The sequence below is a fragment of the Xyrauchen texanus genome, chromosome 17 (genome assembly GCF_025860055.1).
Source record: "Xyrauchen texanus isolate HMW12.3.18 chromosome 17, RBS_HiC_50CHRs, whole genome shotgun sequence".
Taxonomy (NCBI): domain Eukaryota; kingdom Metazoa; phylum Chordata; class Actinopteri; order Cypriniformes; family Catostomidae; genus Xyrauchen; species Xyrauchen texanus.
In genome coordinates this window covers 44,047,012-44,063,291 of record NC_068292.1, presented here as the reverse complement: position 1 = coordinate 44,063,291, position 16,280 = coordinate 44,047,012, and the positions used below count along the sequence as shown (strand labels likewise).

The 16,280-nt window shown below is 36.8% G+C and overlaps 1 protein-coding gene across 2 annotated transcripts; it reads right to left on the bottom strand.

Moving 5' to 3' along the window:
• Positions 1 to 1,793: 1,793 nt before the first annotated feature.
• Positions 1,794 to 7,468, bottom strand: LOC127657865 (membrane-spanning 4-domains subfamily A member 4A-like). 2 transcript variants are annotated; one of them, XM_052146818.1, is made up of 8 exons: positions 7,290 to 7,456; positions 6,602 to 6,778; positions 2,807 to 2,908; positions 2,600 to 2,656; positions 2,420 to 2,515; positions 2,314 to 2,340; positions 2,084 to 2,206; positions 1,794 to 1,997 (listed from the first exon to the last, which is right to left on the bottom strand). In XM_052146818.1, exons 2-8 carry the CDS (start codon positions 6,758 to 6,760, stop codon positions 1,968 to 1,970), a joined length of 594 nt encoding a protein of 197 aa, XP_052002778.1. In that variant the 5' UTR covers positions 6,761 to 6,778; positions 7,290 to 7,456; the 3' UTR covers positions 1,794 to 1,967. The 2 variants fall into 2 exon arrangements, with proteins under 2 accessions (XP_052002778.1, XP_052002777.1); XM_052146817.1 differs by having other exon boundaries at positions 1,794 to 2,206; positions 7,290 to 7,468.
• Positions 7,469 to 16,280: the final 8,812 nt, after the last annotated feature.

Below are 16,280 nucleotides of genomic sequence, written 5' to 3'. Positions count from 1 at the left end.
ATCGGTTTGTGCTTACCGAAATGTATAACACTGCTCCCAGTGGCCAAAGCGGTAAGTGTTGTGGGGCACCACAGGGGGGGCGCCAAAAGCAAGTTATGAAGTGAGTTGAAGTTTCAGCTGTACTGGCTGTTATAGTGTATTTTGTACTGTATATTTTATCAGCTGTAACCCGTAACCCAACCCCCAAACCTAAACCTAACCATCAGTGGGGTAAAAATGTCTAAATGAGAGGGTATTTGAACTTCCTGTGTGGTCATGTCAACTGAACATATTTCTACATCCATGCAACTTCACAACTCTTTATGGTCTGTAGCTCTGAAGCAGGTTGCGGTTATAACTAAAAAACCCTCACAAACATCGTGTTCACTTGACAGTAACAGCTGCTACTATAAATTACATTTTTAGCTAGATAATTACAATTATTGCTATTTTTTGATATAATGCAAATTGGTATCTTTAGCTGTACCGTAAGTATGATAACGATCACAACTAATATTAATGATAATAATAACAAGCTGTATATAAAAATATACTGCGTATTGCATATGGTAAATTATCAGCATCCTGATGAAACCCAGTGAAAAGTTTTAAAGAAGAATATGTTTTATTTTCACATTTCTTAAATGCATAGTTTTTTCATTATATTTAAAAATGGTATCTTGATTATTCCAAATGCAAAAACAGAATGCACAAACAGATAAGAGATAGCAATACAGTGTTTAATGTGATCACATCAAGCTTATTATGGATTGCATTTACATGTGCAGTATGCATTTAGCAGACACTTCTAAAGTTATGCATTTTATAATACATGCATATAATACATACATGCATATAATACATGCATGCATATAATACATGCATTAATACATGCATATAATACATACATATAATACATGCATTAATACATGCATATAATACATACATGCATATAATACATGCATTAATACATGCATATAATACATGCATATAATACATGCATTAATACATGCATATAATACATGCATATAATACATACATGCATATTATACATGCATTAATTCATGCATATAATACATACATGCATAAATACATACATGCATATAATACATGCATTAATACATACATGCATATAATACATGCATTAATACATGCATATAATACATACATATAATACATGCATTAATACATACATGCATATAATACATGCATTAATACATGCATATAATACATGCATTAATACATACATGCATATAATACATGCATTAATACATGCATATAATACATGCATTAATACATGCAAATAATACATGCATTAATACATACATGCATATAATACATGCATTAATACATGCATATAATACATGCATTAATACATACATGCATATAATACATGCATTAATACATGCATATAATACATGCATTAATACATGCAAATAATACATGCATTAATACATACATGCATATAATACATGCATTAATACATGCATATAATACATACATATAATACATGCATTAATACATACATGCATATAATACATGCATTAATACATGCATATAATACATGCATTAATACATACATGCATATAATACATGCATTAATACATGCATATAATACATACATATAATACATGCATTCATATATGCATATAATACATACATATAATACATGCATTCATATATGCATATAATACATACATATAATACATGCATATAATACATACATATAATACATGCATTAATACATGCATATAATACATGCATTAATACATGCATATAATACATGCATTAATACATGCATTAATACATACATGCATATAATACATGCATTCCCAGGAATCAAACCCAAGACTTCGGCATTGTTGCGCAACACTACCAGTTGCCCCACAGGTCTAAAGTAGAATAAAACAAGCAATAATTTAAACATTGGGTCATTTATGGGACATGTCTTCTCAAGGTGTAGCAATGTTGGCAACCGATCCGTCCCATCAAACTTCTTGCTTTATGCTGATCAAGGGCTGTATTGAAATAAAACATGAGCTTTATACGTTTTAAGAGTGGATATTGTCATGTTATCTTTCTTTTTAATCAGTATCAGCATTACCAGAGTGTTGAAGTGAGGTTTGCACACGGCTTTACTTTCCCAGAAGATCAGGATAAGAGCGAGAATCAACTCAAAAACACACAATATACTGACCACCACCTTCAGTCCAATAAACATGCGCTCCTGAGAAAGAGGAACACATTCCTATAAATGAATTATTGGGACATTTCTACAAACCAGTGTGTGTTTGCTACATGACCACAAGCAAACAAAGATCTCTGGAGACATACTGTACTGCGTACTGATGAGTCTTCTCTCTGTAAAATAAAGAAAATGAATGAGAGGTGCAACTGCACGGCTTCTATAAAGGCAAGTGGGTGAAGAATCACACATTACCCTGTATGGTGGCTCTCTGTCTAGTAACGGGCAGATAACTAGAGCGGCAATGGCCCAGAAAAGGCTGATGATGTTGAATATGAAGGACAGCTTGACCTTTTAGGAGAAGAACATGAAGATAAAGCGTTACATTTAATAATGTATTTCCAGCATGATAAAACAAGCGCTCAGAACACCTACCACGGGCATGAATGGAGAACTTCCGGCTGCAAATGTCAGAATGCCACTTAAAATAAACTACAAAGAAAATAGTTCAATTAATACAATGAACTGATATAAAGATATTCTGTTTAAATATACGTCTAAGCCGAGATGTACAGAGAATGTAGACAAGATATCAAATGTGCTCGATCTATTACATGTGCATTAATCATCATATCCTCTTACCAGGGCGCTGGGTAAAGTGAACGTTAAATGAGATGAACCGTATTCTTGAACCATGAGAGCACCGACACAAATCACAAATATCCCAATGCTGAGTTGTGCTGCCTGAAAAACAAGGATTTAATTATATTTACTATAAAACTGTGTGTGCATTGGGGTCCAAAATCAGAATTTGATCATATTTACTCCTTTGTACAGATGCTCAGATTTCTCTGCTTCCATTAAAGCAAAAGCTGATGACATCATTTTCATTATGATTTATAATTAAAGGAATATTTCGGGAATAATGCAAGATTAGTTCAATCGACGGCATTTGTGGCATAATTACTTTGAATGTCGATTACCATAAAGCTTTATTTCGACTCGTCCCGTTTCGTTAATAAAAGCTCAAATGTGCGTTCCAGTGAGCCACTTCCAATGCAAGTCAATGGGGTTTATTTTTAAAGAGTTTATTAAAGGCAGAAATGGGGCACTTATAACTGTACAAAAATGTATTCTACTGTTAAAAACTCAAATAAAGTGTTTTATTTGACCTGTAAAGTCGTTTAAATCATCGTTATTAATGCGGTTTACACTTTATGAAGTTGCGTCGTCATGGCAACGAAGTCGAATTGTATATGTTGGCTGTAACTTTCCACAATATGATTTTTATGACACTAAAATCATATTGTTTATGTCTTGTGTCTGTACTTTTGTAACAGTGAGTATTTTAATGTTTACAGATGAAACCCCATTGACTTGCATTGGAAGTGACTCACTGGAACACACATTTGTGCTTTATTCGACGAGTCGAAATCAATCAATATTGTGCCACAAATGCTGTCAGCTGAGCTGAACTTGGATCGAACCTGGAATATTCCTTTCAAAAATGTGTATTAAATTAGAAAAGAGTGGTCTCGTACATTTGGACCCCGCTGTATATACTATAACATGTGTTGAATTCCTCCGTTCATATGCATTATGTAACATCCATATAGTGATAACTTTAGTGCGTCTGCAGACACGGTAGAGACCACCAGAGACACATATTCACAGTCTCAGTCTTAATTTGGGGTTTAAATCAACTCTGAGATCATAAACATTCAGAAAGCTCCACCAAAAAACTCCAAAACGCTGCAAAATAGCATCAAAATATATGGCAAGCCGTTTTAACTTTTATTCATTTCCAGGATATGAATTCTTGATAACAACAATTCAGTTTTCACTAGTTAAAATTATAGTTATTGATATCAGGAATTCGATATCTACTAGTATCAATGGCAATTTTTGATATCAACAATTACATTTTTACTAGTTAAAATGCTCATTCTAGATATCAAGAATTGTATTTCAACTACTAAAAAATATAATTCTTGATATCTGTAATTGTATTTTCACTAGTGAAATGTCACCACAGGCTGCCATTCAAAATCAATTGTTGATATCAAGAATTGATTTCTTACTTGTTGAAATTCCAATTTCACATATCAGAAATACAATTCGTACTAGTAAAAATCTTTATATTTGATATCAAGAATTACGTGGTTACTAGTAAAAATGTCTATTCTAGATATTAACAATTGAATTGCTACTAGTAAAAATGTTAATTTTTGATATCTGAAAATGTATTTATGATATCAACATAATTTCAGATATCTAAAATGGCTTTCTTACTAGTAACAATCACATTCATGATATCAGAAATGAACATTGTCACTAGTGAAAATGGAATTATTGATATCAAAAATTCATATCCTGGAAATGAATAAAAGTTAAAACGGCTTGCCATATTCATGATATCAGAAATTAACATTGTTACTAGTAAAAATGTAATTGTTGATATCAAAAATTGCCATTGTTATTAATAGATATCGAATTCCTGATATCAATAACTATAATTTTAACTAGTGACAATTGAATTGTTGATATCAAGAATTCATATCCTGGAAATGAATAAAAGTAGGGCTGTCGATTTAACGCGTTAATTCAGTGCGATTAATTTTACAAAAATAACGCGTTACAATTTTTTAACGCATTTAATCGCACTTCCCCCAGACCATAATTAGGAAGATTCCTGTGTAATGCAAGCTTGTAGTACCACCTGTTTACTCCAGGGGGCAGTAAGTTAAACTTCAGCTGTATGAGCAACACACAGTTTATACAGTGAAGAAACACTTCAGTAGGCGTTCTTGCGTTCAAAACACACGAAGAGATCTCAAGATGCATTTAAACTATAGTATTAAACTATATTTAACTCGATACAGTGACCTAAACATTGTATGTTTATGATGCAACACACCCGAGACGCGACACAAGTACGTCTGACGCATTGTGTGGCTGGATTGAGATGGTGCAAAATTCGGAAATTACCCCATAAATATTTTATCACAATTAAAATCAAAGAAATTTCCTTCAAACTTATTTATAAGTACTACCTCACTAATTATTTTCTTGTAGAGAGATTGAATTGTGATGTCGATATATTCTGTACATTTTGACGTCTGCGGGCGGAAACATTTTATTTTTATTTTGGAGATGTCCCGACTCGACTTGTTTTTGCTCTGATTTCTGCAAGATTGTTAGAGATCATATTATTCCCAGCTTTCAACTTTGTTTTGAAAATGTTTTATTTGTTTTATTTTAGCTATGACATGTCTCTCCATAAGGAATATTATTCGATTAATGTTCTGCTTTTGTTGGCAAAGTTTATTCATAAACGTAAATATGGTGGTTATAAATCATTAGTTTTAATTTATAATTCAGAGGTTCAGCAACACCTAAGAACAATTTCCAATTTGAGTAACAAGAAAGCTGTAAAGTGTTTTGAAATATGTAAACAATTTGATATTTTTATTTAAACTGTTTATTTATTTTCCTTTTTGATGTTGTTTGTTTTAATATACTTCTTGGCTCTAGATGTAAAAGTTTTTAAGAATTAATTTAAAGAAATCATAATAAATCTCCAACTGATTAATAAATTCACTTGTGTAATGGATTGATGTGAAATGTTGCCAATGATTGACTTATGATCAATAATATGAAACAATATATTGTATTTTAAAGCCGCTTTTTGTCTTATTAATGATGAACTCTTCTGCTACAGGAATGTAATGCATTTTAATTATCTGAATATTTTTTATTTTATATATAATTTTAAAATATTTAAAGATAACTATGTATAATTATATATTGATATAAATATGTATAATATTGAATTATTGTTATATGAGGGGCTATCTCAGCAAATATTTGTATATGCGATTAATCGCGATTAATTAATCGGGACACCATGTAATTAATTTGATTAAAAATTTTAATCGATTGACAGCCCTAAATAACAGTTAAAACGGCTTGCCATATTCATGATATCAGAAATTAACATTGTCACTAGTGAAGATGGAATTATTGATATCATAAATTGCCATTGTTACTAGTAGATATCGAATTCCTGATATCAATAACTATCATTTTAACTAGTGACAACTGAATTGTTGATATCAAGAATTCACATCCTGGAAATGAATAAAAGTTAAAACGGCTTGCCATACAAAATACGCCAATCTGAATAATCTATCACAGTGCTCATTGGGTCTTAATTCTATAGTTGTAATATCTACAGCTACTTCTATATTTGATGTATATTTGATTGTTTAGGTAACGGTCATAACTGTTCAGATATTATGTAATTGATTAAATTGTAATATCTGACATAAATGGACAGCATTGACTGTTTTTATACGGGTAAAAACGCGCCATAAAGGTACAAAATGTATTAAGACCATTATTATAAAACATTAGACTTTGAAATGCTGTTGGTACCCCGAGTTCCTTCGGTCGTCCTTTGAGAAACACCTTGTACGCATCTTTGAAGACGCAGGTGAACTTCTCGGGCATCAGCTGCCCGTCGTTCATATTCCTGATGCTGGCGAGAGGAATGGTGATGACCATACAGTCATCCGGCTTGAAGGTGTAGCGCATTTGTCCAGAAGACGCCGTCTGTCACGGGCGAGAAGAGAAATCTTGATATATTCTTCAAAAGCAGTTCATGTTAATGCGTTAGATGGCACGTGGGATCATTTCTGACTAAAATGGACACTTAAATAACCATTAAAGGTGCGTAAAGGTGCCCACAAAGAGTTTTTGGGTGAGATAATTCAAACATGAGCAACTAGTGGATTAAGTCATATATCATAAATGAATCATACAAATTTTCAGATCATACAATGTGGTGTTAGAGTGAAACTAACCTTTTAAAACTGTGCCACCCAAACCCACAATCAGCACCAACCAGTGCCACACATACCATTAATCATGAATCAAATATCCGATGACTTTAAAAGAGCCAATTGTGCACTTGATAAGATATGAAATGGAAAGGTAAGATTAAATAATCTAAAGAACTTTAAATGAACTCAGGACATCCAGAACAAAACGGGCACCCTCTGCCCTGCCAGGGTGTTCCTGTGGAAGTGAGTCGCAGGTTTATAAGCAGTAAATAAGGTCTTACCCGCTGGTGTAAAGGTTGTGTGAGTTAGACGGGTAGAGGTCTGCCACTGGACTGGTTTGATTACAGAAGCGCATCTGGGAATGAAGCTCAAACTGCTGACATCATCACAGTTCTCACAGCAGACTTCCTATTTTTCGGCCAACCACATCTGAGTGTGTGTGTGTGTGTGAGTGTGTGCGCGAGTGTGTGAGTGTGTGTGTGTGTGTGTGTGAGTGTGTGCGCGAGTGTGCGAGTGTGTGCGCGAGTGTGTGTGTGTGTGAGTGTGTGCGCGAGTGTGTGCGCGAGTGTGTGAGTGTGTGCGCGAGTGTGTGAGTGTGTGTGTGTGTGCGCGAGTGTATGTGTGTGTGCGCGAGTGTGTGAGTGTGTGTGTGCGCATGTGTGTGTGTGTGTGCGCGAGTGTGTGAGTGTGTGTGTGTGTGTGTGTGCATGTGTGTGTGTGTGTGTGCATGTGTGTGTGTGTGTGTGCGAGTGTGTGTGCATGTGTGTCCGTGTGTGTGCGCATGTGTGTCCAAGTGTGTGTGTGTGTGTGTGTGTGTGTGTGCATGTGTGTGCGCATGTGTGTCCAAGTGTGTGTGTGTGTGCGCATATGTGTCCAAGTGTGTGTGTGTGTGTGTGCGCATGTGTGTCCAAGTGTGTGTGTGTGTGTGTGCGCATATGTGTCCAAGTGTGTGTGTGTGTGTGTGTGTTTGTGCATGTGTGTGCGCATGTGTGTCCAAGTGTGTGTGTGTGTGTGCATGTGTGTGCGCATGTGTGTCCAAGTGTGTGTGTGTGTGTGTGTGTGTGTGTGTGTGTGCATGTGTGTCCAAGTGTGTGTGTGTGTGTGTGTGTGTGTGTGGGTGTGCGCATGTGTGTCCAAGTGTGTGTGTGTGCGCATATGTGTCCAAGTGTGTGTGCCCAAGTGTGTGTGCGCATGTGTGTCCAAGTGTGTGTGTGTGTGTGTGTGTGTGCGCATATGTGTCCAAGTGTGTGTGTGTGTGTGCGCATATGTGTCCAAGTGTGTGTGTGTGTGCGCATGTGTCCAAGTGTGTGTGTGTGTGTGTGTGTGTGTGCATGTGTGTCCAAGTGTGTGTCCAAGTGTGTGTGTGTGTGTGTGTGTGTGTGCGCATGTGTGTCCAAGTGTGTGTGTGTGCGCATATGTGTCCAAGTGTGTGAGCCCAAGTGTGTGTGCGCATGTGTGTCCAAGTGTGTGTGTGCGCATGTGTCCAAGTGTGTGTGTGTGTGCGCATGTGTCCAAGTGTGTGTGAATGAAGAACATCGTTTGTGAGTTCAGTGTGTGTGTGTTTTCTGGCACCCAACACACACCCACACACATGCGCGCACACACACACACTGAACTCACAAACGATGTTCTTCATTTGTGTATAATACGGCAGACAGACAGCTCGGTAAGACACTTATTTATATATATTTAATATATGAAATATGACATATACTGTATTAAAGTACGCATTAAGACTCTTTGACTGTTTATGACATTAATATGGTGTAAAATAATACATAAAAACAAACAGAATTGATAGAAATAAATAAATATGTCTGTAATTGCTTTTGCATATTTAGTATATTTTATTACCACATCTGGCAACACTTAGTAGTTAACATGAACTATAATTATTACGCATTTATTAACATTTAATTCATTTTAATTGTGACATCTTTCAACATTTGTAAAGTCAACAGTTGCACATGTCAACATTAGTGAATGCATTACGAACAAACAATGAACATTTGTGTCTTTATTAACTAACATTAATTATGTTGATGATGAATAAATGTTTAAATATATGGTTCATTATTTGTTTATAATATGTAAAGTTTTACCGAACATTTATTAAAGACATGAATAACTAATATAAAGTCATTTGTCTATGCAAATATTAAATTGAGGTAAAATAATGAAATAAACACGGAGGACATACAGTACAGTCTGTCTGATGTTCAGGGCACAATGCTGACGATACAATATCACTTGACTTTTATTTTTCATTTGTTGTATTTGTTGGTTTGTGTTTGTCTGTTTATGTTCAGGAAATCATTTATAATTGACGAGTAACACGTGAAGATGGCCAGTGCCGACATTGCGATGGACATTCAGCATCACGAGGACTCTGCGGGTGGCAGACATGCGGATGTCAGTCCATTGATCAAATATTACCGTGCCAGCGAACCTCTGCCCGGTGTTGTGCCACCACTTCACAGCTTTCTGAAGAAAGGACCGGCGACCTGCGCTGTAAGAACTCACTGTATATCAGACTCCTGACAGAGAAGTCTTTCAGTTTCATTCAAGAAGTTTCTCAAGATAAACTTTGATTGTTGGCTTGATAGAGACTCAACTGATGTGGACGCTGTTGCGCATTCGATGCTTGCAAAGGTGTTTCTAAGAAGGTTGCTAAGGTGTTCTAAACTGTTGTCAGGCAGCCAGACAAACAGACAAACAGACAGACAGACAGATAGATAAGACAGACAGACGGACGGACGGACAAAACAGACAGACAGACAGACAGATTTATAGATCGATACACAGACAGACAGACAGCTAGTTAGATAGATAGATAGATGGACAGACAGACAGACAGAAAGACAGACAGACAGATAGATGGATGGACAGACAAAAAGTCAAACATACAGACAGACAGACATACAGACAGAAAGACAGCTAGATAGATAGATAGATAGATACAGACAGAGAAACAAACAGACAGACTGACAGACAGATAGATAGATAGACAGACAGACAGACAGACAGACAGACAGACAGATAGATAGATAGATAGATAGATAGATACACAGACAGACAGACAGATAGATAAGACAGACGGATGGACAGACAGACAGACAGATTTATAGATCGATGCACAGACAGACAGATAGATAGATAGATAGATAGATAGATAGATAGATAGATAGATAGACAGATAGATAGACAGATAGATAGACAGACAGACAGATAGACAGACAGATAGATAGACAGACAGAGATAGATAGACAGATAGATAGATAGATAGAGACAGAGATAGATAGATAGATAGATAGATAGACAGACAGACAGACAGACAGATAGATAGACGGACAGACAAAAAGTCAGACAGACAGACAGATAGATAGATAGATAGACGGACAGACAGACAGACAGACAGACAGACAGATAGATAGATAGACGGACAGACAGACAGACAGACAGACAGACAGATAGATAGATAGACGGACAGACAAAAAGTCAGACAGATAGATAGACAGACAGACAGACAGACAGACAGATAGACAGACAGATAGATAGACAGACAGAGATAGATAGACAGATAGACAGATAGATAGATAGACGGACAGACAGACAGATATATAGATAGATAGACAGACAGAGATAGATAGACAGATAGATAGATAGAGACAGAGATAGATAGATAGATAGACAGACAGACAGACAGACAGACAGACAGATAGATAGACAGACGGACAGACAGACAGACAGACAGACAGATAGATAGACGGACAGACAAAAAGTCAGACAGATAGATAGACAGACAGACAGACAGACAGACAGATAGACAGACAGATAGATAGACAGACAGAGATAGATAGACAGATAGACAGATAGATAGATAGACGGACAGACAGACAGATAGATAGATAGATAGACAGACAGAGATAGATAGACAGATAGATAGATAGAGACAGAGATAGATAGATAGATAGACAGACAGACAGATAGACAGACAGATAGACAGACAGATAGATAGACAGACAGATAGATAGACAGACAGACAGACAGACAGATAGATAGATAGATAGATAGATAGATAGATAGACAGACAGACAGATAGATAGACGGACAGACAAAAAGTCAGACAGACAGATAGATATATAGACAGACAGATAGATAGATAGACAGATAAAAAGACAGACATACAGACAGACAGCTTTTGCGTTCATCATGCATATCGCCATCTACTGGTCAGGGCTGGTAACAGGTGGAGATTTTCAGTAAAAAAGGACATAAATATTTATCTGTTTCTCTACAATCAAACTATCAAATCACTTCTGAAGACTTGGATGTAATCACTAGAGTTGTATAGATTACTTTTACACTTCCTTTATGTGCTTTCAAAGTTCTGGTCACCATTCACTTGCATTGTATGGACCTACAGAGCTGGATTGGATGAACGATCCCATGAAAGCTCTAATGACAGCCAGACATGATGGTCTTGAGTTACAGACAGGATTAAGAACAATAACATCATGTTCACATCCTCAAGCCAACATAAAGGAAAGCTGAGATGAGTTTACTTGATTCTCTAACTATTGCTGTTTTGCTTTAGGCTGTCCAGACGTCCAGTGGAATCCTGAGTTTGGGAATAGGGGTCATGTTTGCCGCGTCATTCGACATAAATAATTTCCTCCTAACATTACTCCGAGTGCCCATCATTACCGGAATACTGGTGAGCGTCACGGGACTTTGCACTTTTGTTTCAATCACTAATTGGTGTGTTGCATTGAAATGTATTTAAAAGGTACATTTTATTTGCAGAGACTTATTTTACGAATGCTACAGAATATATCCAATTATTCATCAATCATGATGGTTCAAATGTCCTAAAAATGATTTACTTTTTCTTCTTCCAGTTTGTTTTCACTGGAATCTTGTTTAATCTTCTGTACAAGCACCCGGGACTGCTACAGGTTTGTGTTTGTACATTCTGAAATACATTTTTAATTCAAACTGACAACCATCAGATTTCTGGTTTATTTTCTTGGTTTTTCAGACTTGTTATGTTGCCAACATCGGATGTTTGGTTGTGTCTGTGATCGGAGCGATACTCCTCAGTGTCGACCTCCGCCAGGTTCAACGGACAATCCAATACAAGGTCATTACGCAATAACACGTGACAATATAAAAATGATTATTTATAAACATGATTCTGATTCACATTTATTCTTTCATTTATTTCAATCAAATTCAAAAATGTTGTTGGATTTAAATAAATATATATATTTGAAATAATAAAACACAAAACATTGCAATCAGTAATATTTAAGCAAAAACAAACAGAGTTTATTCAAATTGTAGTTACTGGAGAGTATTTTTTATTTTATTTTTATTATCATTTAATTGACAGTTTAATTAAATGTAATCATCAAAATGGTGTCTAATCATATTCATTTTATTAATTAAATATTTAAACAAATCAAGATATAATTATTATAACTAATTAAATTTGTTTTAACATTATATTGCATTATTTTTTATAAATAATAATTTTCTAAAAAATACTCACGCCACAATCTGAAACAACAGAACATTTCAGATGTGAGATATTGATTTAATACATCATTGTATTATTATTTTTATATAATTTATATAATTTAATTTATACTTTATCTTTTTTCCCCATTTAATGTCTCAATTTATATTGAGCTTTTATTTTGACGTTTCTGCGTGCACGCGCATGCACACACACACACACGCGCACTGATACACACACACACACACACACATTGATACACACACACACACACACACACACACGCTTTTATTTTGACGTGTTTTTGACAGTAGTTTCGCACCTCCGGATAAGCAGCTTGCCAAGTGTCCCAGTGTGATTATTAAACCCGAAAAAGCTGTGATTTAATTAAAATAATAAATATTCTTTATTTGCTGCATGCTGTCATCTCACACACACACACACATGCAGCACACACACACACACACATGCAGCACACACACACACACACACACACACACACACTCATACACACTCAACAATACACACACACATGCAGCACACACATACACACACACACACACTCATACACACTCAACAATACACACACACACACACACTCATACACACTCAACAATACACACACACACACACTCATACATGCACACACACTCACACACACACACACACACATGCAGCACACACACACACACACACATACACACACACACACACTCATACACACGCACGCACGCACGCACACACACACGCAGCACACACATACAACAACACACACTCACACTCATACACACACTCACACACACACTCACACTCACACACTCTCACACAAACACAACAACTCACACTCACACACACACTCTCACACAAACACAACACACACACACACTCACATACAGCGCACACACACACACACACACACACACACACACTCACACACACACACACACACACTCTCACACAAACACAACACACACACACACTCACATACAGCGCACACACACACACACACACACACACACACACACACTCACACTTCAGCTTCACACACTGATTTTGAAGCACATGCAGATTATTTGTTTATCTAATTCAATCACAGTCTGTTGTGGTTCAATCACACTCTGACATCTGAGATTTTAATATCATTAATTGAGCATTAAAACATTCATTTTATCTCCAAATATGTCAAATTCCAAGACATTCTGCATATAACAGCTAATGCACTTTTTATGACTGGATTCATTGATTTCATCGTTGTTTTCACATAGCGGGAATCATCGGGCCGTACATTATTGTTCAGGACAAATCGTATATTTCTCATTTTCCTGGCAAAATTCCAGGTTTTCCAGGATGCGTGGTAACCCCGTGTAATATATCTTTAATTCTATCCAGCAACATTTTTGTATTTGATTTATTATTTGAGCATTTAAGTTAAAAGTTACTGGAACCGAATACAGACCTAGTCACAAACATGTCAAGGTCAAGGTCACACCATTTTTGGGTGCACTACCCCTTTAAGTGAGCTTCTTATTGAAGTTTGTGTTTGGATGTGCAGATGGAAGTTCTGGTGTTGTGTGTGACTCTAATGGACATCATCATCGCTGCGGTTCTGATATTCTGGATTCTCAAAGAGAAGCGCAGCAAGAAGCCGTGACTTTATGATCTCATGCATGGAATCTCTGATGTTTACGTGTGTGTGCAGTCTTTGGTTCTCTGTGGTTTTTCAAAACATTGTTTCTCCTCTGTTCAGGCGTTCACAGGAGGTTAAGTAACACGCATTCGTAGAATTAAAGAAGTAAGAAAGAAGAAGTAACTTGTAGATGCTTGAAAACAACTAACCTTATCCGAAAACTTGGGACAGAAAATAGTCAAGCTCTATTCCAGGAATATCTATAAGAAGTTTATTTTAGTGACTGTACATATCGCTAGAACGATAGAATTAATCTAGAATGTTTGTCATGATTACTGTTAAAACCAAACCTTGTTACTCCAAACCGTAAATGGTACAATTGAAAAATGTTATCTGAATTTCAAATATAATGACTAATATATATATATAGATTTATATATACTGTATATATGTAACAATTCATGGACGGGCAGGGAGGAGGCGGGAACCGGCTGAACAGTCATCATAAAGTTTTAATGATATAAGTGAACTTAAAACTACATAAAACATAAATGAACACAGATACGTGCGTCTCTCTCTCTCAAACTGGCACCTCTGGCTCCCCTTTATCTCGCTCTTCCGCTTATTAGCCGCTTATCAGCTGATGCAGCGCCGGCCATGCACCATCAAGGCTGGCCACGCCCTCCTCCTCGTCACACTCCTCCGGAGACGCTGCCCTTCCGGTCGTTCTGTCAGCCTGTGGTCCACCCCGCCTCCTGTTAACCTTGGGGAGAAACAAGGGTTGGCGTGGGGAGAGGGAAAGGGCAAGCGGAGACATCACAGAGAGAGAGAGAGAGAAGAACTTGCTCGCCAGCTCGCTCCTGCCCCGGCGGATGGCAGCGTGTCCTCCGGCCCCTGGTGAATGGAAAACATCATCCCCATCTTCGGTGGTCGGCAGCAGTTCTTCCGGCTCTCAGCAGACAGCAGCGACCCTTCCGTCCCCAGGCAGACAATCGTGGCTGCTCCCCTGGCAGATGGCAGTGGCGAGGACCTTCCGGGTTTTGGCACCAATGTAACAGTATAAGGATGGGAAAGGAGGAGGTGGGAACCGGCTGAACAGTCAACATAAAGGTTTAATGATATAAGTGAACTTAAAATAACATAAAACATAAATGAACACAGACATGTGCGTCTCTATCTCTCTCTCTCGAACTGGCGCCTCTGGCTCCCCTTTATCTCGTTCTAATGCTGATCAGCTCTGTCGGCTCCATGCCATGTCACAGCCATGCCTGAATCGAATCCATGCCATGTCACAACCATGCCTGAATCCTCTTATGCCATGTCACAGCCATACCTGAATCCGCTTACGTGTGTCTCTCTCGAAATGGCGCCTCCAACCCCCCTTTATCTCGTTCTCCTGCTGATCAGCTGATTCAGCGCCAGCCACACCCTCCTCCTCGTCACAGATTTCTTGGCTCATAAGATTCAACATATCCCATATTAAAAACCGCCATATTGGATTATTTTGTATTAAATTTTTTTAAACCTAATATTGTGAAATTTGGATTTTTCCACGATCAGAATAAAAGCAGCAGGAAGATTCTCTTGAGTGTCATTGTCAACAATGATCAAAAACATGTTGACGTTTATTTTCAAAATGGCCACCTCAGGCCAATGAACTGTTCTGAGCGTGGCATATGTTTATATAAAATGAAATAAATCTTGAACGAAATGGGCGATTTTCACAAAAGTTGGTGTAGGCATGTAAAACATGATCTTGAGGAAGTATGCCAAGTTTGATGCCATTTGGAAGAAAAGTGCCGCTATAACAGTGAGAAACATGAAAATGTATGTAACTATGGTAAATGTTAATGAATTGGTTTTAATAGTGTGAATAGTTAGCAATATAATACAATAAATACAAGTACACCTTTTATATGCTAAATGGATTGTGGTGCTTGATCCTCAATAAATGTTGCAAACAACTATATTTGTTATATTTTGCTGATCGTTTACATTAACAGTGAAGACATATACGGTCACATTTCTGTAATTTTGTACTTTGATGCATTGCACTGAATTACTGTAAAATAAAGCTTTCAAAAGTACAAATTTCTTTGTTACCTTTAAATTACAATCATTAAG

Bases quoted from the DNA above. Each gene is read 5' to 3' on its own strand.
- LOC127657865 (XM_052146817.1), bottom strand. From the start codon at position 6,760: ATGCGCTACACCTTCAAGCCGGATGACTGTATGGTCATCACCATTCCT. The intron at 2,657-2,806 runs GTAAGAGGATAT...TTTTCTTTGTAG, and splicing joins TCACTTTACCCAGCGCCCTG to TTTATTTTAAGTGGCATTCT. The intron at 2,207-2,313 runs GTATGTCTCCAG...CCTCTTTCTCAG, and splicing joins ACTCATCAGTACGCAGTACA to GAGCGCATGTTTATTGGACT.